At 34.2% G+C, this 23,445-nt stretch overlaps 4 protein-coding genes and 2 long non-coding RNA genes across 7 annotated transcripts in view; 4 read left to right on the forward strand and 2 right to left on the reverse strand.

Annotated features, from left to right (window-relative positions):
- Positions 1-171: 171 nt before the first annotated feature.
- LOC138184485 (pyrimidodiazepine synthase) lies at positions 172-2,339 on the forward strand. The gene is made up of 6 exons (XM_069122535.1): positions 172-492; positions 908-1,065; positions 1,154-1,318; positions 1,421-1,553; positions 1,629-1,744; positions 1,817-2,339. The coding sequence occupies exons 1-6, from the start codon at positions 468-470 to the stop codon at positions 1,937-1,939; spliced, it is 720 nt and encodes a 239-aa protein (XP_068978636.1). The 5' UTR covers positions 172-467; the 3' UTR covers positions 1,940-2,339.
- Positions 2,340-2,583: 244 nt separating this feature from the next.
- Positions 2,584-8,131, reverse strand: MED23 (mediator complex subunit 23). The gene is made up of 11 exons (XM_069112781.1): positions 7,746-8,131; positions 7,160-7,404; positions 6,962-7,094; positions 6,708-6,890; positions 6,345-6,629; positions 4,127-6,269; positions 3,804-4,043; positions 3,557-3,716; positions 3,204-3,491; positions 2,924-3,130; positions 2,584-2,825 (listed from the first exon to the last, which is right to left on the reverse strand). The coding sequence occupies exons 1-11, from the start codon at positions 7,788-7,790 to the stop codon at positions 2,687-2,689; spliced, it is 4,068 nt and encodes a 1,355-aa protein (XP_068968882.1). The 5' UTR covers positions 7,791-8,131; the 3' UTR covers positions 2,584-2,686.
- A 2,059-nt stretch (positions 8,132-10,190) lies between these two features.
- Positions 10,191-16,799, forward strand: LOC138184688 (uncharacterized). The gene is made up of 4 exons (XM_069122893.1): positions 10,191-10,379; positions 11,634-11,764; positions 15,710-15,917; positions 16,331-16,799. Exons 1-4 carry the CDS (start codon positions 10,302-10,304, stop codon positions 16,562-16,564), a joined length of 651 nt encoding a protein of 216 aa, XP_068978994.1. The 5' UTR covers positions 10,191-10,301; the 3' UTR covers positions 16,565-16,799.
- On the forward strand, positions 12,023-15,549 carry LOC138185283 (uncharacterized). Its single transcript, XR_011174572.1, has 3 exons — positions 12,023-13,000; positions 15,057-15,190; positions 15,375-15,549. It is a non-coding gene; the product is annotated as an uncharacterized LOC138185283 (long non-coding RNA).
- LOC138185325 (uncharacterized) lies at positions 15,784-23,439 on the reverse strand. The gene is made up of 3 exons (XR_011174595.1): positions 23,198-23,439; positions 22,474-22,628; positions 15,784-15,905 (listed from the first exon to the last, which is right to left on the reverse strand). It is a non-coding gene; the product is annotated as an uncharacterized LOC138185325 (long non-coding RNA).
- Positions 22,451-23,445, forward strand: part of magu (SPARC related modular calcium binding-like protein magu) — a 35,420-nt gene continuing 34,425 nt past the window's right edge. For both annotated transcript variants that reach the window (XM_069116734.1, XM_069116818.1), the window contains exon 1: positions 22,451-22,577. In XM_069116734.1, the coding sequence (XP_068972835.1) occupies positions 22,491-22,577 (87 nt within the window). In that variant the 5' untranslated portion in view covers positions 22,451-22,490. The remainder of the gene's footprint in view (positions 22,578-23,445) is intronic.

Genomic DNA, 23,445 nt, shown 5'->3' on the forward strand with positions numbered 1-23,445 from the left:
TATCCGCAAAATAAATTTTTTTTTAATTAAAAATCCTGTTGAGTAAAATTTAACTTCAAGTTAAAGATAATCATTTGTAAATAGTTTGTGTTATAATTGTAGTTAATAGTATTCAAACATTCGATTCGATCAATCGACTGTTGAACATGCGCAGATCTGACCTACTTTCGTTCAAAAAGAAATATACAATGAGTCTGTAACATTGCCGTAGGTCATAGGTAACTCACGTTTAGAAAAGTGAAAATTGAGGAATCACTTTCCATACTAACTTTTCGAAATATTTCTATCATTCATTCCAAGCAGAAAAATTGACGTACGCCATACGTCTTAATAAACAATCACGTGTTTGGAATTTCTACTGAAATTAATCATCGCAAGAACATTTAAGTGCGATAATCATTTCAAACATTTCGAAGTATATTAAACATTTTATTGTTAGATACAAATCTAACGAAATACGAACAATTATGAGCAGTTTACATCTTGGAGCTGGTAAGTACATACTTACATTATACATACGTCTTTTTAGACTTGTATGTCTTCTTTAGTAAAACATGAGTTAAACTGTCAATAGTTATTATTATATTTTTCTCCTTTAAATTTATAAATTTATATCACAATTAAAAGTTTTATTGCATATATATTTTATAGTAATTATAAATCAATAAAGTATAAAACAGTACTTTCAATATCAATAAACATAATAGGTGTTTATAAACATTTATGTAATTATATTTTGAAAATCTTTCTTGAAGGCAGTGATTATTTGCATTCTATTATATTATTTTATGAAATGCAATTTTTATATCGTTACAAACAATTAAGACATTCTCATTCGTGGCTTTAATTGTTTGAAATTATAATTTAATTTTATTTTGTACATAATTATATTGAATATAACTTATAGATTCTCAGAAACCAGCAGAAGTGAAAGGACAAGTTCGTTTGTATGGTATGAAATTTTGTCCTTTTACACATAGAATTCGATTAATACTTTCTTATAAAAACATCCCACATGATACTGTTAATATCAATATCAGGAATAAACCAAAATGGTACTTGGAAGTACGTATATTTTCCATAATTTGTTACTTATGTAATAATCATATTATTAACTTTGTTTAATATCCATCATATTTAATAATATTTTTAGATTCATCCAGAGGGTAAAGTTCCTGCACTTGTTGATGCTGATGGTAAAGTAATCGTTGATTCATTAGTCATAGCAAATCATTTAGATGAAAAATATCCTGAGCCTTCCTTATATGATGAAAAAACAAAAACTCGTGACTTAGAACTGTTAGATCACTACTCCAAGGTAAGAAAGTTCACCTTACTTGCTTTAGCAAATAATTATTTAGAATCTATAAAATGATTTTAACAAAATAGTCATTTACTTTACCAATGATTTGCTTTTCAGCTTGTTAGTATTTTCTCAAACTGCATTCATAATAATGATAGCAGACCACTTAAAGAAATTGTTGCTGAATTTTCATCTTTATTAGTAGAGTTTGAAGAGGAACTTAAAACTCGTGGAACAGTGTATTTTGGAGGTTTATAAATTAATTTCAGATCACAAATAGTATGAAATGAAAAAATATTGATTCTATTTTTTGTTATTTTATTAGGAGCACAACCTGGTATGTTAGATATACTTATGTGGCCATGGGTTGAACGACGAAAATCTCTATCTCTCATTTATGGAGAACCTACAAATTTCAATGATGGAAATTTCTCTCATTTAGTAAGTTCAAACATACGTGAAAGAATAATCATGTTTTTTAAAATGTAAACTAACTTTCTAAATTTATTTTAGATGAAATGGATGCAACAAATGAAGGCACAGCCATTTGTACAAGAAAACGAATGTTCACATGAAAAATTTGCTCAGTTAGTCAAAGATTTGAAAACTGGAAATGTTGATTTCGATAAACTTTAAATCCTTCAATTATTATGATAACGTGAAATTATATTACTTTTGCGATATTATTATGCGGTAATAAGTATTTTAATTTTTATATGTAACATGCACATGTATGTATATGTTGACACGTAATAATTTAGGTTTTGGAAATAATTATACTCAAGTTCATAAGGTATCATAGTAGTTATTTCATTAAATTTATCATGATTAATATCAAAATATATAGAGTAGTGTTTGTTTATAAATAGGAGCAATTACTACATAAATAAGTATGGAACTTTGAGCTTCGTAACTCATGCCTTCCACTACGACAATATACATTTATGAACCTGTTTAAAGTATCAATACTGCTTAGTCAGATGTGCTGTGAAAAACATGTGATAAATATCATAAATACACTGTTTTGACAAAGCAACTTAAATTTGTTGTCTATAATACTTTGCTGAAATACTTCTATTTTATGTTTATATGTGTTATTTCACTTTATAACACAAAGATCAAGTCGTTCCTTATACAACATTTTACATATTTATATGTTTTTATACGTGAAAAATGCACTTTTGCATATATTTATATCATATAGAGATATAGAAATGAAATATAGAAAATATGGAAATACTTTGAGATTCAAATGTTGGTTTCAGTATATTCTTCATACACTGTGTATGCAAGAAATATATTATTATAAAGACAATATGTACAATATTGAGATATTCAATATTATCATGTATTCACTTCTGCATTGCTAGTACTAGGGACGTCTCAGGAAGACTGAATTTCGTCTATATTTATGTGAGCAATAAATCGTAGCCTCATTTGCAAAGCAGGTCTTAGTCTTCGTATAATACATTCCACTTCGTTCTTCATCATATCCCCGACGAACATGTACTTTATATGATATCTATTGTAGTTAATATTAAGGTTAATATATTTAGAATAAAAATAATAAAAATATTTTACCAGATAGTTATATCAAAATAAGTTGATAAAAAAGGATACAGTAAATCACAAACTGGGTCCATGTATTTTAGATGAGTTTGAACTCGATCGACTTGTTCAAGCATTTCATATAGACGAACTGTTAATTCTACGACACAATTCGGCCTTTCAGCATTAAATCTTGCTAAAGTAGGTCCAATTAAATGACACGCATATATCAATTGTTCTTCGCTATTTACAACTGGTTGAAGTTTCTCTTTAATAAATCTAAATAAAATTGGATTTTAGCAGGTTATATTATAATTACTAAAAATATATAGTATTCAAAATTTAAACTTACTGAGGCATAGTAGTTATTTGTCCAACACCGGCATGATGCCATACAGAATGTGCCAATGCCAGCATATAACTGAATTTATTTTCTAATAAACTGTTATGTGTGTTATTAAAATTAAACATTTGAAATGGAGATAAATTACTGTAATTCCAATTAGCTAAACCTGGGCTGCTAATAGTTGCTACTAATCGATCATGAAGGGCTGACCAATAACACTCTGGTAAAGCAGCCAATAGCAAACCCACACAATTTATCCATAAATGAATTTCATCTGACGGTATCACTGTGTACCTAATAAACTCGAAGTTAAAAGGTTGAAGAACCTAAGTATATAGTAATATCTCATTGCATCTTACCCTTTTGCAACTACATCTAATAATGAATTGGCAACTATATTTGGAGCAACAGGAACAGCCATAAGTTCGACGCATGTAACATACAGTGCATGTGCAGCAGGATTGGGAAATTCATTAAATCTCCAATCAGTAGCAGGAAAATGAGCTGTACCTGACATTGCTGAAAATTTCGACAGGCGATTATAAAATACTACTTAATAAAAAAAAAAATACTATTTAAAAAATACTATTTAATAAAATCACCTACTTTCCACAATTCTTCGTACTAAGCGGATATAGTAATCTAATTCTGGCATCCATGTGACAACATCATCAGTAGATCGAGTCATGTACATTTGATAAGCTTCTGAGAGTGCCCATCCTGGTGCCCTAATTTCTTTTAAAGAACCTAAAACAGCTGCCACTAATCGTCGTTTCAGAGGTGGTCTGTCTCTTAATTTACGTTCATAATAATGTAAAGTATTATAAAGGTACGTAACAGGTCGATCTAAAAAAATGGAACAAAACGAATCAGACTAATTCAAATATAAGGATTGTATTATTATCGTTAATAGAGTAGTGTATACGAACCATGGAATTTATATAAACATCCTAAATGTTCTAGCAATGTTTCTAAACTTTTCGACACAGCTGGTATTTCCAAATACCTATGTACAACGATATCGAAAACAGGCAAAAATCGTAAGCATACATTTCCAAAATAAACAGGCAAACTTTGATATTGACTAGGCCCTCCGCTAGTTTGTTCCATAATACCTTCTGGAGCAAATTTCTCTGGGAATTTTCTATGAAATGCAAGATGTTTTTCATGCCAGTTCGATTGTTTCCAATGTTCCGGAGAATTTTCTTTCACAAACTCTTGGGTTCTGTTTCTCAATTCAATAGCTTTTAATAACAATAGTTGAATTATAAAAAAGCATACTTGTGCGTCACTGCCTTCGTGAGTCCTCAGTACCAGGCAAAGAATTAATCTATCAATAGTTACAATATTGTATTTCCATATCATATCGTTAACTGTATCTACACATTTATTTACATGTTGTCCACCCACGCTATTAGCAAATTCAAATACGAGATAATCACAGAATTTTCGAAGATGTGCCGACAAAGCTCGGGCTCCAATCCTTTCTAAGATTTTATACGCGATCGGACTAATTCGATCAGTTTCGAAAATAATCTTCCACAAAAGACATAAAAATAGAGGTGGTGTACCAGGTACAGAAAAATGTGCTATTATATCATTTTCATTACTCATAGAAGCCCAATTTCGATATTCTTCTTCCACCGCTTTCTTGATCTGTTGTTTGTTTTCTTTTGGTACGCTATTTTGCTGAAAAAATTCGCTTAATACTGGAGGAAAACATTGAAGAGTGTGATTAGCCCACGAGTGTGGGGTATTCTGCATAATTGTGTTCAACAATTCCTTGCACCATGTTCCACTGTGACTATCTGATCCAGTTCCTGTAACGTGCATAGAACGTGCCAGCGTTAATACTAAAGCTCTATTCAACTCCTCAGATTCTGCTGACACAAGAGTTTTAGGTTCTGATAAAAATCGAGATAATTGTGGTTGCACTTCAGCTGATCCCAATCCAGTAATTAAACGAAGAGCGGTGCTTTCCACACATAAATGAAGTTGTGTTTGATTAGTTTGTGGCACAGCTGCGAGGCTATGTAAATGAGACAAAAGTTGTACTCTGTAATGCGGTTGTATATGATGCATCCTATAACTAAACATTTCCAAAAGAGTATATAATGTTCCCCATGCATGAGACTTGAAAACTGTTGGAAGCAACTGGCTGATGAAACCTTTGATGCCAAGACTTTCAATCTCAGTGTATACTAGTAATCTACTATAAGTTTCAACCAATGCTGGTGCCAATGCCATATTGCTTTTGGATTGTGCCGATTTGATAACGTGAGTAACGATGCTATGTATTAGGCTCATTTTAGAGTGAACAGTCAATGAATCCAAAATTGACATGGATAATGGCGTCGTTGGTCCACTTGCGAGGGCTGCGTTATTTTGTAACGTCTGCATCGGTTGCTGCTGCTGACCTTTTTGAGTACCAAGTATAGTATCTACTAAAGCTGCCATTGGTCTACCAAAATACTCTTGATTTGTAGAATACGCATTACATAGCAAAGCAATGCGGTAATCAGATCCCATACAAAGAGAAGTGTTAGGCATAACTAAATGTTGTAAAAATTCATGATGAAGTTTCAAAGTGTGTGGTATTGGTCTGTGAATATTGGAATGTTCTGACTGAGCTTTTTTTAGCAAATGTATCCATATACACGTAATAGCCATTTGATGTGTACATAATGCTTGAGTATAATCCGGTACCGGTAACGGTTCCTTTTCTGGATATAGGAGGTCGTATAGTTTTAATACTGGTAAAAAGTTTGATAGTGGGTTTCTCTGAATACTTCCAGAAATGAATTGTAGCAAGACCCACATTAAGTGATCTCTCCCTTTCCTTAAGTCTCTTCCTGCTAATTTATCGTGTATTGCCATTACGATACTCGGGAAACAAGCGTACGAAAAGAGTACAAAGTATATAAGCTGTGATGAGAGATGTAACCACACATAATGATTTGCAACAGTTCCATCAGTTCCTTCTGCCGGTAACGTTTCATTTTCTGCACGTTCCATAGCAAGAATTACAAGTTCTACCAATTGCTCTTCCAAAGCTATACATCGTTGTTTTTGCTGTAATAGAAGCAACATAAAATTATTATATACTTATATTACCATATTACTATTATTTTATTATTATAAGCACACCTGTTTTTGTAAACCAAGCATCGAACACACCATATCCCTACTATAAGGTTGTTCTAATACATATCTCAGTAATTCAGTTTGTGGTTTGAGTAAATCCTCATCATAAGGCAAATTTCCTTTTAATGAAAATTTTAATGTTGTAGTATCAAGTACCCAAGGATTGATTAAATCAGCATATCCAGTATGCTCCACAACTGGTAACATCTTTGAATGTCCAACTATAGATACCATTTGCGCAGTATTACGAAAACTTTCAACAAAGTTTGAAAGCAATTTTGCTAATTTCTAAAAAAACAAATTATATTAGATGTTATTAAATTTAACAAAGTATGATAAGTTTTATCTTTGAATGAAGTAACATACCCAGTGTGGCCAGTTTTTACCATCAGGATAAGCCTTTTGAATTTCAGTTACAATAAAATATCCTGGTAACAAACAAGCATTTCTATCAAAAATATATTCAATTACATTTTCTAAAGCTTTCAATTGAGGCTGAATAGATGCATCTAATCTAGATGGAATTGTTTGTGCTTTTTCTTTACATCCCTATAAGCATATAATAAGCATTCATTAATCTAAATTTGTATTACTTTGAAATTAATTTTGCTGACACTTACCTTCATTATTTCTCTGACACCCTTGTAATCAACTCCTCCAATAATGTGTCGAATAAGAACAAAACATTCAACCCAAAAATCTTCTAACTGATATTGAAGTTTATCACAATTTAATATACATTCACACACAAGTCTGAAATTATATATATTTTACACATAATATTTGATAAATGATACCTTATTTTCAAATTGACCTACCTTGCTGGCAAAACACTAGATGCAACTAAGTTTTCAAGTAGTGACAATAATAATTGCAATCTCTTATGATTAGTCATTGCTGCTGCCATAGATAAAAATTGTCTTACTGCATTCTCTTGCTGTTCTTTGGATAAATTTGACATAGCAGATGATAATTCTGATTGCCATGTTGCTATTTTCTCGCTTTCACTGTTTGGGTGATGCACCAGAACACAACTAAAAGCTTCTTCTATAGCTTCCACTTTCTATAGTAGATTTACAAAGTGATAAAAATAATTATTATTGAAATAAAAATATAATTTTAGATTGCAACAAGACTGAGAGGGAAGAATATAGAAATAATATGACTATTATTTTCATTAATACCATCTTCAATAAAAAACTATTTAGAAACAAGTGTGTAAATATCTATATTAAACAGATGTTTATTTAATCTAAAATAATTTTAATTATATAGCTGTAGAAAATTGAATCTTAACCTTAATCTGCTTTTTTAAATTACTATAAAACAACAATAATAAATAATAAAACAGATAAACAGCATAAAATAAATGCATTAGTTAATATACACATAATGTATACTTACTAAAATATCATTAACAATGGTAGTGATTTGAATTTCACTCGTCATCTTTTGGTTAAAAAATTTTATGCTGCAGTAGAATAAAATCTATAAATCACCGTATAATAATTTATGTTTCATTTAGTTCTTTCATTATTTTTTTCAATATTCACAGTCAACGTCCAATAACATTGATTTGTAAACACAATTCATATTCTGTTTACGTTTGCATAACCTAAATTTGCATTTGAATGAAAAAGTATGATCGGTGTCGGTAATATGAACTCGTAGTATGCACTGTCTCACACGCGCATAGAGCTTATATTAACAGTAAGTGTATAGTATGTATAGATATAGGAGCCTGCGATTAGGAACATACAGCACGGTCTTTCACAGGTCTGGAAACTCCTACGGAGGGATAAGGCTTAATGAACGAATGATGTTAGCCAATCTGTCCGCAACAAGGTAACTGGATCCATTTGCAAGGATTTGTTGCACAGCGCGATCTTTTGTGTCTGCACCTACAATACTTCTGTATTATGGCGGTAAGCGGTAAACCATGCATATACGCTCGGTTGGTAAACGGGCTGCAGCGTAGCTGCGGCTACCTGGCAAAGAATCTCGCGCAAAAATAAAAGTCGGTTTGAAGCGATGCTTTTTTTTAAATAGAAGCTTTACTTTAAATATCACGTAGTACGCAAGTGTTGCAACAATACACTATAATTATAGTTACAATACATATTATTATAATCATAACTATTTGATAATAATGTACTTCAATATACAATGATCATGTATTGTGCCGAACTGTAGCCCAAATAAAAGTTAGTATTATAAAAAACTATTTTTATAGTGAAGAATGAGAATCTTCGTGGAAAATGGGCAACATTGATTAGATAGGGCGTTAGGGATCGGGTTAGGGAATATATGAAAAATATTTTGAAGAACATTAAATAGTATAGTATCAAGTTATAAAATTTTTTAATGAATAAAAAAAAAATTAAAAACAAATTTATTTTCCGTTATGATCCTCCAATAGATGCGTCTAATATATGTACGTACATACTATAAAAGTATTAAAAATACGTTTGATTTGGAAATTATGCTTTTTCATTAGAAATAATAGTATTTATTAATGAATCACATAATGAATGTCTGTTTAAACAACCTTTTTTCTGTACCAGATGAAATAATGTACATGTATTTATTTTAAATAAATTGTGAAAAATGATGAGAAGTGGTTTAGGTTACCTTATATTCTTTACCTTTATTGTACGCAGATATTGTTTTTGCCGCAGGATGGCGATAAATGCAAAATCCTAACAAATAAATCGAGGCTCTATAGTAGCGCCATGGTTTGTAAAGCACAACTCTCGACATTAAGAGCCTTACCCCCACTACGAAAGTTCCTACACCTGTATGTACGACTGTGCGTTAGACAAATTATAGCACGGAAATTCTCACGATTTACTTTGACTTCGCTGTTGTGATGTGGGCTGTGTTTCTCCAGTTTTCAGCTCACTTAACCTGGCGTCCCTGACAAGTTTGCGACGGTACAAGCGAATCGTCTCATTGTATCGGCCTTGGATATTTAGAAAATCTGTCCAATATGGCAGAGGACTTACGCCTCCATTTCTGTAGATTATGCGTATTCATTCTATAGTAATCCTGCGTCAGCGATTTACCGCAGGAATTTAATATTCCTTGCCTAAAATTTGCCAGGGAATCAGGAATAATTTGGTAGAAACAACTATTTACACACAAGATATACACTTGCATACACGTTTCCATAAAAGCAGAAGTAAAAAGGTTCATTTCGCAGATGCAGTTCTATCGAGAAAGAGCGTTGTGATTGGACGATCTCAGCGCCTCTTCTCGAAATCAAAGCAAACTTTTATATAAAAAGAAAGAGACTCCTTCTTCTCTGGTTTTCACCGTGTTGTTGTAAAGAAAAATCCACAGGGATATAAAGATAGAGTGCGTGAGCGAGCTGAAAAAGCGATATAGGAATAGGAAGAGAATGCTGTATAGAGAACTATTCGTGCATATTCGCTACATATTCGTATAGTAAATATGTAAGTACAACACTGATCAACGAGCGGCGTTAGACACATGCCTCATTAGATAAGGATAGAAAGCGTCTCTATGCAGCGTTCTGTTCCTATTCCTATATCGCATCCACGGTAACATATGACTCGCGTACATTATCTTTATATTTTTATGGAAGAATCTGTGAAAAAAGAAATAAAAATATTGAGCAACCATGAATATATTTCACTTCATACTAAACCGATAAAGTAGATTGTAGATGACGCGAGTTCTTACTGTCGCGTACCGCCACAGCGGCGAACATTTCGTTCAAATCTTTGGTCGTTAGTGTTTATGACAAACTTGCTCAAAAGATGTAAACCGCAGTTTGAAAAACGCTTTTTAATAAGATTTTTATGTTAAAAGATTCGTTGCAAATACTTTCTATATTTGGGATAAACCTAATTGCTGAAGGAAAGAAAGAAATCAATCGTATCTCCGACTGCGATAATTATATAACCTACATATACGATTGGAAGATTGAAGCAAAGTATGTTCTCTGTAAAGTCTAATGTGAAATCGACGTTGCTTTGTGGACCAGCAGAGTTGAGTCAATCTTTTATGTTTGAGGTAAATGAATCAAAAAATATAAACATTATAATATTTTGTACATACAAACGTAGTTCAGTAATTTAAAATAAATAGTGGAATTAGGATTGCACAGTGATAGAGAAATTTACGCGAACTGGATACAATATAGAATAAGATTTTTTAATTTCTTTTTCCAAAAAGATCAAAATTTAAATAGATTAGAGATACTTAATGGGTTATTAAAAAATTGTTTAAACGTTTACATGAAACAATTTATAATTGCAAAAATTTATTTCAAACTTAAATATTCGTGTCGATACGATATTGGTGTACAGTTGTGCTTTGTTACTGGCCGCGAGGAAGGATCAAATATGACCAATTAGCAAGGCAAGGTTTAGAACAGATATTTTTCTTTGGCGTGAAATTACATACGTATTTATATGTAGCAAAGAATTCGGATTACATCGAATATGACTCGATATCTGAAATTTTCCAAAGACTTGATAATTCTTGAATTTTAAACCTTCACAGATTTTTAGTCTTTAAAATTTCTATAAGTCATGAATTTTTAAAAAATCTAGATAGATTTCAAAATCTTAAAAGTTTAATAGTAATTCTTTATTCTCCTCATATGTTGTTTTATCCTTCATATCTTAAAATAAAGAAATCTATCAATTTATGTTTAATATCGTACATATTCAATACCTACAAGGTTTCAAAACCTCAAGACCTATCAAGAGCTTCAATGCATTGGAGACAAAGTAACATACATGTATAATTTCTTATAATATTATAAATATTTCAACTTCTTTAAATTTCATAGAACTGTAGAATCAACATGGAAGAAATGGTGACGAAAAAAATATTAAACGAGTCCTTGGAATTTCCTTGCGTAGCCCGAATGTTAATAAACAGAATTTGATAACATACTTTAAAAAATTACAAATGTGAAACGTTGACCCGTAATGAGATAAGTCTTTCTAAGTATCGAAGCATATTTGAAATGTTTCCTCCGCCTCACGAAGACGTACAAGGAGTGGTGGGGATATTAATGGCCAGTTAGCAATGCAGGGTTTCCGTCAGTTAGCAAGGCAGTGCTGTATACAATATATAACGCCTATAACATATGAAAACATACAGAAACATGATAAGATTTATACGTTGTTTCCAAATCTCAAAAACATTCTAAATATTAGCATTAAAAGTCAACATTATTGCACGGTCGGTGCTCGTTATGGAACTGTTTTGTTAAAAATGGTATGGACATTTCCGGAATCGAGTTTTCCTTCGTAGGTAGCAATTTACTGGGCCGAAGAAGGACGCCGCGTCGTTTACATTACACCAACTCCGTTGGAGAGACTGCCGGTAGCCTGTCACGATAGAAGTAATCCAGCACCCGCGGCTTTCAAGCTGATGAGATTTATGTAAGCGGAACACTTTTCTTGCGGCGCTTCTGCACGTGCATCGGCCTTCGGGATTCGTTTCTAAAAAGAGCGCCAGATTTATATCCATTTAACTAAACTAAATCGCTTATTTTGAAATCGTTTGTTTCACTTGAATTTTGAATCTCGAATGTCGGTTAATATATTGCGGACTTACTCACTTCGTTCTAAGACGCGGAAGAATTTATTAGTTCTTTTTGATCTTCTAAGAAGAAAGATCGTGTTATTTTTCCAATGGTCGTTTTGAGTCATATAGCAGCTATAAGACTTTTTTCTTTACCATAGAAAACCTCCGTATATAGGTTACGTGTATTATATAAAACATTTAAAAATTGCATTTCGTTTTTATCGTAGTGAGACGTAATTATCCTGAATATACTGGTTAAATTTGAAATCAATCTGAGAATGTAAACAAAAGTTACAAGACATTTGCTGTAAACATATATTTACTAAAAAATGAGAATACAGCACGAAGAGTCACCTTAAGCTTATTATAATAAATGTTAAAGATGATTTTTTTCACTGAATATTAAGACTTAGGAATGTAACGAATAATTGGTTGCTTAATACTTGTACGCCCTCTGTGAAATATGTATTTGCATTAAATATTTTGTAATTATTATATATATTTTCAGATTTATTTCAAACTTTACCAATATAACCATTCGTATCTCGTGATAATGCTAACGGAATCTCGAAATGTTTCGTATAACACAGACAATATAAAAAATTTCTATAAGCATTCAAATGCTTTCGTGAGCTACTATATATTAACTGATGGAATCATACATAGTGAAAGATCGCAGCGTTACGCCATAGAATAATAATATGTAGAACGGTTTCGAATTCGAGAAGTTTGTTCAACGTACCGGAAGCGATAGATCAAGGAACATTAGTTACTTTACACGTCACACGCGACAGGTATTGACATTCTACGTGCATAAACATATGCGTTGTTTAGAAGCGATCGTATTTTCAGAAGAGGCTGCGTTAACTGCACATAGATCACGCCAGAGAGGTTACTCATTCTCAGCTGCTTTATGTAGCGAACTACAATGAAATACGCAGTATAGTAGCGCACAAAGAACTTTGATTCATCGTTGAATAAATTTGCTTGAACCGAGTTACAATTTGCAAATATAGCGTGGTATAAATGTAACAATACATAAATCGAACGTTTCATAAAGAATTGAAAAAAGAAGGACTATTTTCACGTATGTACGTACATATACGCATGTAACTTACACTTTCTTTATCGTTACTCGTTCGAAATTATCTTCGATTTTAACGTTTTATTAATTATTTAACGAATGATACTTGAAACAATTTTACAGAAACAGCTTGCAGATTAGATATAAAAAATTATGTTTCAAAACTATTCTTGGCCGATTTTTCCTTGAAGAAATGATGCTCCTTCACAAATAAGAAATTCAAGAGAAAATTCTTAATTATACCTCGGTCAATCATATCGTATATACGTATCCACAGGGAGAATTAATACCAACAACAAGCTGGAGATCAAACGCATGAAAAATGATCGATATCGTTTTCATTTTTTTCCAAGTCAATTTTAACTATGCGAACGTTTACGAAGCTAATCCTTCGCGGATAAAACGAAGCAGTTTCGAAACGTTTATTCTTTCGGTTAGATAAACAACGGAGTCCGCAATTTTTATAAGCGATTCATCGTGGCACCAGAAGCAAGAGTAAAATAAACGGTCGAACCGGGGTCGTCGCAAATCAGCTGCTTCCTTCTTCTACGGTTTATTTTTCAAAGCTGAGATTTTATCTGTCCACGCTTGAGGATTCGTCGAACCGTGCCTTCTGGCGAAAGAGGAAAATTCTCTTCTCTAACTGCGCCTGTTCACTTTACTTTGCTTTTTCCACATATGTGGGTTCCAGTTCATTTCTCTAATTATCTCGCTTCTTAGTTCTACCGTGTATATATACACGAGATGCATACCTATATATAGTATAGTTTCTAAAAATGCAGAAACGTTGGTCGAAATGCGGTAGCAATATCTATACGAATTGTAATCTAGTTCAGGCTTTCATTCAAATTTTAAAATCAATTTAATCAAATTAATAGTAAGCAACGACGCTTACTGCGTTCTCATTGAATCAACAAATTATATATTTAATTCAATATACATATACATTTACTATTTAAGTATCACTATTTGTGTTGATGTTAGAGTTAGAAATTTTTCTGTTAATTTAGATTCTATAATTTTAACGAAGCAAAACAATCTTCTAATTTAAAAGAAGCTCCTAGATCTAACTTGTAATTAAACAATTAACGAATCTGTAGATGAAAAAGAATGTTAAATCAAAACAAAAATTTGCAAGATGCTATACTTTGTCGAGTTACAAACAACGGTTTTGTTATTGCATACGGGTTTTTAGAAGTCGATCCAATCACGTTATAATATTCCATTATATATAATTATGCGAATGGTAGAGAATAAAATCATTAGTGTTGAGGTTATTCGATGTATAATCAGAGAAAACTAGTGGATAAATTGTAAGGCAGAAAATATATTTAAATATAAGTGTAATTATAAATAAGAATACAATTTGAGCTGGTCCAGATCCGCACGCTAGCTGTGTTACCCAATAACTGAAAACCCCGAAGCCAACATCGCTTGTCTTCTGTTTATGGTCTGACTTCGTCGCAGTCTTTTGTCTACGCGCTGTCGATGGCTTCAGTGCTTGAGAAACTAAAAAGACCAGATGTAGAGTTTTCTTATAAGTGGTGACCATTTCAACAATTAGAATTCAAAAAATTCGATATTTTAGTGTAATAATTCGTATCAGTTAATCGTGGATCACTGATAACGTAATATATATTTAGATTCGTTTATTTAATTATAAAGAAAATTTAAATTTTCACAGAGATATGATTCGCTATAGATCTATTCGAGTACTGTTATGTAATTTTGATTTACTCTTGGTTGGAGTGCGCGGATTTAGACATTGTGTTGGATTTAAAAGAACTGACTGATTATATATTAGATTTACAAATGCTATAACGCTTTCACTTTTGGAAACGAAGTTTATTGATTTTGAAACAGGTTTACACCAAGGCAATAAACGAAACGCTATTTTACGTTTATTACGGCATCCATTTACTTAAGCTATATTGCTCGCCGGATCCTTGCGCTGTTTGTTTATTTTGCAGTTACCAATCATTCTCGATGCCGAATTTTTTCAATAAATTATTATATTCAGGTGGTCTTGGTAATCAGTTAAACGTTTCAGATTTTCTTTCCAGATATATATCTATCATTTATGTTACAAGTTACGAGATACAAAAGGACACATTACTGTCTCTTAAATTTCAAGAAAAAAGCTTTAAAACAATACTCTCTAGACATAATTTCCTACTCAAAGAATACATACAATAGCGTAAGGAAAATATGGTTTATACATATACATACGCATGTATATAAAATGAATTAAATATACCACGACATACAATAGTCACAAATAACATGTATAAAAATATATTCATACAACATAATATAAATTAATATAATAGCATCATTTTAATACTATTATAACGGTATAACAATAGTATAATACATTGTAGAGTTCATGTGATTAACTGAAAACAAGGCGCAAAACATACTGATAGATGTTCAAATTAGATAGATGCTTAAATTGATAATAATTATAATGAAATATAGTAGCACGATAATAAATTATTATTACAACAACACAACAACGATATAATGTATCTTAAGAAGATAGGGTAAATACGATTTGGTAAGATAATGTAAGGAAATCCAAGTGGATCACATCTGCTTTGAACGAACTGCGATCATTCTGTAATAAGGTTGCATTACGCGCGCGTAGTGCAACAGTGAATCCGCTTTCGATTATGAAATCGAACGCAAAACGATCACGAAGAAATCAATACCCTAGGTACTTGGAGGACTATAAGGCTCTCGCAAAGCTGCTCGTCCAGCTACACACCTTCGCCAATTTGCCTTCTGTGCTCTTGATCGACGACTTCGACGCCTATACCGGTAGCTATAAAGAAAGTGAGGTGTTGCAAGATGTACACACTGCCAGAACGTGTTCTTTGATTCTCGACACGATGAATTCTTGCGCGCAAATCCTGAAAACCAACGTAAGTAGCGATATACGGTTTGTTGGCTAGAAGTATTAAGACATCTACTAATTACATTTATTGGAAATTTTACTGAGGATTACGCTTGCTGGAAGCTTTATTGTAATTTCCTTTTGTTTTTTTCTTTTTTTGTAAATTGTATTTATTGAAAATTTTATTACCAGTTAGATATTTTTGTAAATTTGATTGAAAATTACATCTGTTAAAAATTGCAGTATAAAACGCATATGATGCGAGTGAGATGACAGATTTGTAGCAGAATAACTAGGAACTAGAAACACTGAAATGCATTTAATACTTATGGCCGGTTGTGTAACTCGATGAAACGAATATTTGGGAAACAAACTATACCGAAAGGGAAAGAAGAAATTATTAAGAAAGAATAAAGAAACATTTGTCTGCGTTTGCTTCAGGTACATGTGTGCGCCTGGTCCTCTTCCGCAATACGAGACATTAGCCCGTACACGATATACTTCATCAACATTTGGAGTATAACAGACGAAAAGGAGAATAATACAATATTGCTGCAAAAATACATGCAGGAAACTCCCACTGAACAGTGTCCGACCTATAAATACTGTAAACTCGAAGATGGAACGAGAGTGTTGAAACAAGTTCTGTACGAAGCTACGAGGGAAGGATCTTAGAAATTCGTTTTGGGATTACTGTTAATTAATTTTAAGAATATTAAGAATACTGAGTAGAATACGTATTTAAGAAGAGTATTTTACGTAATATAATAATATAGTAGGATTTTGATTGGTCTAAACATTGAAACGATAGATCGTATTTCTGTTTCGCATTTGATATTTTACTTACATTCCTTTTTATATAAAAATTTTATTTAAATAATTAATAGTTGATTTACAATTTATTTATTAGTCGAACAATCGATATTTCAACGTAACATAATTTCAACTTTTCTAATTATGTATATTTGATGAAATACATTCACTGCAATTTAAAAAGTATTATATGCTATAACAGTAAAGCGATACTCCACAAATATTCAGCGATACTCCCTACAAGCGAAATGTTGCAAGAAGGCAATGAAGTCGATAGTTAACGCACCAAGCTCCGTTCGCGCGACACTCTAAAAATCTAACACCGTCCTTGAAATGCGTTGAAGCTCCAAGACCGCTTGCAGGCAGCGCAGCGGCTCGTTTCATTTCTGTATACCTACGGCAAATTAGACTCGAAGAGGTTCAACGGAGAATTACATTTGCATAGAAGACGCACAGTGCTATAACCAGCGTCACTCTGCTTCACCTTAAAACCTGTCTATTAAACTACCTTCCATATTCACGTTTTTACATTATAATAGATACACTGTCGTCCATAAGTACATATTAGAACACTTTCGAATTAATGCAAATGTATAAAATATAATCGTATATATATAATTAGTAGATATTGATGTAATCCATAGTTAATATTTAATTAGTATAATTAAAAGAGCAATAATTGAAAGCATATAAAAATCGATCCTGTGGAAATACCTGATTTAGGTGCGTTTGTTCAACGTTGCAACGTTACAGCGATTGAAATATGTTTCTAGCCGCGTTCTAAGAGTTTATGTAGGTTTTATACACTGTCAGTTATCTATTACACAAACTGATATGATAATTTCTTTATTAGTTTAAAGTTACCAAAGTATTTGATGACATAGAATTAACACGTTCTTCGATCGTAATTTTGGAGATGTAATAGAAATACCAACTTCTTCGGATTGTAGCAGCGTGTAAAATACTTATTGGCGACAGTGTGCACTGTAATAATTTTCTCAACACTGTCATGGATACGAGAAAATGTAAAAACGAAAGGAGAATTAACAGTGTCTAATTATAAGCTGACGAACGACTTTTCTATCGTCGTTATTCTTCAAGGCATAGAAACGCTATAACAAACGACGGTAACACGGCGAAAAAGACAAGTGCAGGGGGGCTTTGGATGTTGGCGTCCTATTGTCTGGTTCTTCTGCTCGATCAGGTCGAGAGCCCTTCTCGGGAAGAGCCCCCATATAGACTGAACCGACCACTTGTTCCGATCGGTCCGAAACAATCTGAAACTGACAGGACTATGGACCAGCCGTGGGCTTCTCGCAGCGAGGTAATAAATGGAAACTTGGAGGTACCGTAAAGTCACCGTGAACGGGAAAATGTCACAAGAAAGACGCATTTTTTTCCAGCTGACGATACACGGATAAGGAGATACACCAATATCATCGAATAAATAGTAGTCGATGTATCATAACTAAGATCATAACTAACTATATCTATAATTAACTATAATTCTGGTGCGGTCTTGGAATTTTGTATGCCTCGATGAGATACATATTATTAACGATTCTTTCATGATTTTCAGATCAAATTTAAGAAAGGGTTTGCAGCAATAAGGAGACAAAAGTGATCCGCATCTTAATTGATTTTTTGTTGGTTTACTCGAATTATTGGAAAATGGAGCTGCCTCCTTGTTACAGCAGTCACTTCAATTTTCAAACGATAGAAAAATACGATTTCGTCGAAAGCGACCGAAAGAATCCGATAGGGCTAATCAATTACAGATTGATCGGACACGAAGATATATACACATGTACGTGGAAAGAAAGAGAAAGAAAGAGAGCGAAGGAGAAGAAGAGGAGGATAATTACGGAGCAGAAAATTGCAGGGTGACTTATACTAGCAGAAGTTTACACGTCGCGAATGAACCGGCTCTTGGTGGGTTCAGGATCAGCAAGACAACGGTAAACCACCGTCGTTGGTCTGTTGTCGTGATGAGGAGCAAGAAAGAGACAAAAGAGACAGCGGAGAAGGGACGAGTAACGAGAAGAAAGAGGGAGAGGAAGAAAGATGGGAAAAAGGGAGGGAGAAAAAGCGAGAGGGAAGATCGCATACCTGAGTGAACAGGTGTGCCGGAGTGGACGACGAGTGAGTTGCTGTCCAGCCGACGGCGGCTTGGCCAACGAGCAGCCTGTTAAGTCCCTTCGTGCACGAAGAGCAGGGACGCAATCACTTCGCCGATTTTAGAATTCGCGACCGATTGGAATTCCACCGAGGAAAGTAAAATCCCTCTGAAATCACTTGGGACTGTTTTAACAACCGGCTATTGCTTTAAATCGAACGTCTCCCGTCAGAGATCGTAAAGTCCCGCAAATGTGCAAGATTAATGTCATTCGTTGAACGCTTCGTTCTTCATTTTCTTCGATATGAATTATGTTAAGTTTTGAGATTTTTAGGATTGTTTTTAAATGTACACGTACAAGAATTCGTTGTATAGTAATCGAAATGTCTTATTGTAAACGGCATATTTTAAATCTGAGTACACAGATCTTATCGAGAAGTTTTCATACGTTAAAGAAAGTTAAGTCCGAGATGCTCGTAGAGATTTATAGTTATCGTGCTCGATTATTCATATTGAAAATTGACAGTCAGTCGTGTCTAAAAATGCCGAGTGATTTATTTGAACTACGAGTGACAAGCAATATCCGAAGAGCAGATTATAAATGTAGAATGACTTTTGTCTCCCTGGTTACCTCAGACACGGCGGTATAATTGCACTCACGATCCTCGCCACTTTCTCCGCTGGACCGAGCGCATTCAAATACCAACAGCTACTTTAAATGCATCCACGGACTCAGTGACTAACTGCATCTCTTTTTTTTTCTGCCGATGTCTCAAACTAAACTCGCTTCTGTCTATGAATATTTATGATCTTTCCTAATAACAAACTCTACTTCATTATCATAATTTATTCCAATCATTTCTATTTCAAATTAGTATTTACATCGTTATAACCGTCATAGTAGATAAATTGTCAGTGTACGATCGATAGAAAGAAGTTAAAAGGAGATTCTAATAAGAATTAAGAACAAAGGACGAAACGACGAGGATTATTTTTCTTGTCAGTTATTCGTCAAGAAGAGGAAGACAAATCGAGTACGAAGCAGCTAGTAAAGTTGTTTAAAGGTGGTTAATAGCCAACCCTACGAGTGAATTACACCCACGGATACGTAGGTAGCTGAGCAATAGCGCGTTATTATCTCGCTCGCTACGCCTACCAGTGGAACGAGTTCGATCGAAGAGTTCGATCGTTCTGGCCGATTAACCATCATTGTGTTTTCTTGTCTCGAGCAGGTGTCTCGAAGATAGATATTGCTTGCACGCGACAACGTTAGGAATTATTGATAGAACGACCGGCGTACAAACGCACGGCCAGGTTTAAATCTGACTTGGAGCTTAATCTCACGACCTACCTTATATCTAACTTTATGTAGTGTCTACGAGCGTAAAGTGAAATATGGTATTTGCGCGTCGTTCTGCGTTATAAATCACAAATGATAACCGTATAAACCACGTATTCGTTGGTTCCATAACGGAATCGTCATCGGGTACGTGGCATTAAATATTTATCGAACGAATTGTATCTGAGAACTTCTTCGATAGATATTTCGAAATTAGGATTTTCAAATAGAACTAATTATCGATTTTATACTTCATTCGCTATCGCATTTCCTCTTAAATTGAGAATTAATCGGTATCTTTTTCTTATTTGTAGAATTTATCGAAATCGATACCAAGTACTCACAGTTAAGAAAAATTCTAACGTATCGAGCTGCATCGAGGAGGGATCCGATAACTATAGCGCGGATATTTCTGCATTTTTGGAAAATTAAAAAAATGCAAAAGCGTAGAGAATGCGTACGATATGCAAAAATATCCAAAGGAGAGTTAAGGTACTTCCTGTAACATTTAGAAGATGAAATAAATTTCTATTTAGGTTTTACATGTTTAATTATGTCGATAAAGACGTAAAATTGCATAAACATTGGCAGTGATTTACCGATGACAAAAATAGGACAGAAGAACAATACGTTCTATTATTCTATCGAAAGGTTACGGCAACATTGTTTTCTAATTCCAGATGTTCTTTGCGGAACTGCAGAGGACAATCGGTCGGAGGGTGATGAAAGCGCGAACTACGGACACGAAAAGAATAAATCAGGTGTCCGATTGAAATTTAACGAGGAATCTGGATGGCCACAGGTGTGCGTCCATTTCTAAACGTACGATCCTCCTGCACCCTCTCACATCCCTTTACCAACTGGTCGGTCGCTGTTAAAAGCTACATTCCATCGGCCAAACAACCAGTTCTGAATCGGTTTCGAATTCTCGATGGCTCATGAATCTTCGATCGCACGGGACTACGCGTATGTCTCTAGAAGTATGTATCGAAGAAAGCGAAATGAACACCGAATTTGCTTTATTCGTATGGACGAGAACGCATAACGTGGTCAGATTTATCGTGTTACGGTACGTTGTTCCTCTGACAGGGGAAATTGCTTTTCCAAGCGAACCGAAACTCTCTTTAAACAGATAATCTATGGATAGATAGATAGTTTCTCAACCTTTGCCGCTCTTATACGCGCACATCGGGTGTTTTGGTAACATTGTAAACGAGATATCATATGAAATTAGTTTATTTTTGCTGTTATCTGTATCAGACGGAGCAACAGCATCAAGAAGAACATCAGGTACCGATATGAAAAGCTGCTGATGCGATTATGACGCGATAACGAAGCGAGATAAAAATAAATGTTGCATAAATGATTTTTTTGAATAAGCAGTATCGGAGATTTAATCGTTTCGTTTGATCAATCTTTGTTAAAAAATTTTAGCAGCAGATAAAAATTTGTATGCAAATATCCTTGGATCAAAAAATTTTTCGCATAATTTTCAACATATATTATCAAAACTTTCTACATAATTATATTATTTCATCGAAAGCGATCAAAAAGTCACAGTTGAACGATCAAAGCGACACCGCTCTACCATACATCGTAAACGATACGTTATAAAAGCATTAGACTTGTTTGTTGTTCATAAATCTCGCTGAAATAATCCTTCAAATAATACGTCTCTTTAACGGAGTTTATCTTTTCGAAACTTAACCGAGTACAATTTCAGACGATATAATCATCGGTTAAAGCAAACCGTATAACGATGGATATAAGCGATCCTGCGATTCCTCGAAATAGCGAGCGAGTAACGAAGCTCGGGCACGAAGTCCTCGTCACTTTTTTAACCATCGAAATTCTCCGATAGCGACGAAGAGGAGCGTAACACACAGGACTGCAACGGGGAGTCTGCCATCGGGCCGAGACAGGCTGCTCCAGCAGGCGAGCAAGTGCCAGTTGCTCGGCGGCAGTTGCCACGGCTGGACATACATTTGCTTCCTTTCGTCGAGGTCTTCGTTTACATGCGACTTACCCCCGTCGCGGTTCTTTGAAAGGGAGTTCGAGGATCGAAAGTAATCACCGTGAAGGAAAGTGACGAAAAGCCGAAATCGTGGAAGCATTTCGAAGGAAGAAATAAACGGCAAACGAGAGGAAAAGGAGATAGAGAGAGAGAGAGAGAAAAAGAGAGAGAGAGAGAGAGAGAGAGAGGGATCATGAAAAGGAGGATGCCATGTGTTAGGAACAGTGAGTGCGTGTGAGTGGCGTGCGTGTTACGTGCGTGTCGGCCCAGTGGCTTCGGTCCTTCGACCCTCGAGGACGTACCACCAGCCGAGGACACGATGATGATCTCGATGATACAAGCTGCCATCCTCCTGTCCGTCTTCGTTCATCTCAATGCCGCCACCAACACTATCACTATGGCTAAGGTGAGTATGTAATTGAACGTTGTCTCATTTGGATAAGGTTTTGAATGTTGCCTAGAAAATGGAAAATTGATATACGTTACATCGTATCACGGACAGGGTAGAGTTTTAGTTTCGCCAAAGGTGATCTGAATAGCGTGAAATGCTTGAAAATTGGAAATTCTTGTTGAAAAAGGCAAAGATTCTGCGAAACAGCGGTAAAAAGGTACGTCTCATGGTACGATACAGTGGAATTTTATCTTCGACAGAGCTGATGCTTTTTAGTATACAGTGTTTGAAGAAATTTGGGAAACGTTTAGTCAGAGGATTTGATTTATGACACGATTTGTAAGATATCGCTAATAGCAATGTTGTATATTTAATGTTTACTAATAGCAGTACGTTAATAAACGTACATTTGATCGATATTAACAGTAATGTCGTTGATATATGTATATTTCACGTACACGAATAATAGTGTTATCTTAATCTATTGTCTTGTAACATCGGCTGTAATCGATAGAGACATACTCGGAGGAAACAAGACTCTTTTGTCACTTGTCAGGTATAACTTCTATTATCAGAAAAAGAAGAGATTACAGAAGGCACAACCGGGTCAAACGTTTCTTTGCAATCCAACTTACGTGATCTCGTAATCACTGCAGGTAATATCTGCCATGCACTGTGCAGCGTGCAGGTGCAACTATACTCTACTAGAAGCGTTAGCCGGTTAAATAGCTAGTAGTTCGTTGTGCAGTATTCATGCGACAATAGCTGGTTGTTGGTTAATTTGACACGGTTCGCCAGTACGATAAGCACGGATGAGGAGAACTGTTTCGACTAACGAAAGAAACGTTTTTCATAATAGTTGCGCGACAGAAAAATTATTAGC

This window comes from Bombus flavifrons, chromosome 1 (assembly GCF_040668555.2).
Source record: "Bombus flavifrons isolate JBK064 chromosome 1, iyBomFlav1_principal, whole genome shotgun sequence".
Taxonomy (NCBI): domain Eukaryota; kingdom Metazoa; phylum Arthropoda; class Insecta; order Hymenoptera; family Apidae; genus Bombus; species Bombus flavifrons.

Bases quoted from the DNA above. Each gene is read 5' to 3' on its own strand.
- MED23 (XM_069112781.1), bottom strand. From the start codon at position 7,790: ATGACGAGTGAAATTCAAATCACTACCATTGTTAATGATATTTTA. The intron at 7,095-7,159 runs GTAGGTCAATTT...ATATAATTTCAG, and splicing joins TCTAGTGTTTTGCCAGCAAG to ACTTGTGTGTGAATGTATAT. The intron at 6,630-6,707 runs GTATGTTACTTC...TTGTTTTTTTAG, and splicing joins GTAAAAACTGGCCACACTGG to AAATTAGCAAAATTGCTTTC.
- LOC138184485 (XM_069122535.1), top strand. From the start codon at position 468: ATGAGCAGTTTACATCTTGGAGCTG. The intron at 493-907 runs GTAAGTACATAC...TATAACTTATAG, and splicing joins CAGTTTACATCTTGGAGCTG to ATTCTCAGAAACCAGCAGAA. The intron at 1,319-1,420 runs GTAAGAAAGTTC...TTTGCTTTTCAG, and splicing joins TGTTAGATCACTACTCCAAG to CTTGTTAGTATTTTCTCAAA.
- LOC138184688 (XM_069122893.1), top strand. From the start codon at position 10,302: ATGTTCTCTGTAAAGTCTAATGTGAAATCGACGTTGCTTTGTGGACCA. The intron at 10,380-11,633 runs GTAAATGAATCA...TTTCCTTCGTAG, and splicing joins GTCAATCTTTTATGTTTGAG to GTAGCAATTTACTGGGCCGA. The intron at 15,918-16,330 runs GTAAGTAGCGAT...CGTTTGCTTCAG, and splicing joins CGCAAATCCTGAAAACCAAC to GTACATGTGTGCGCCTGGTC.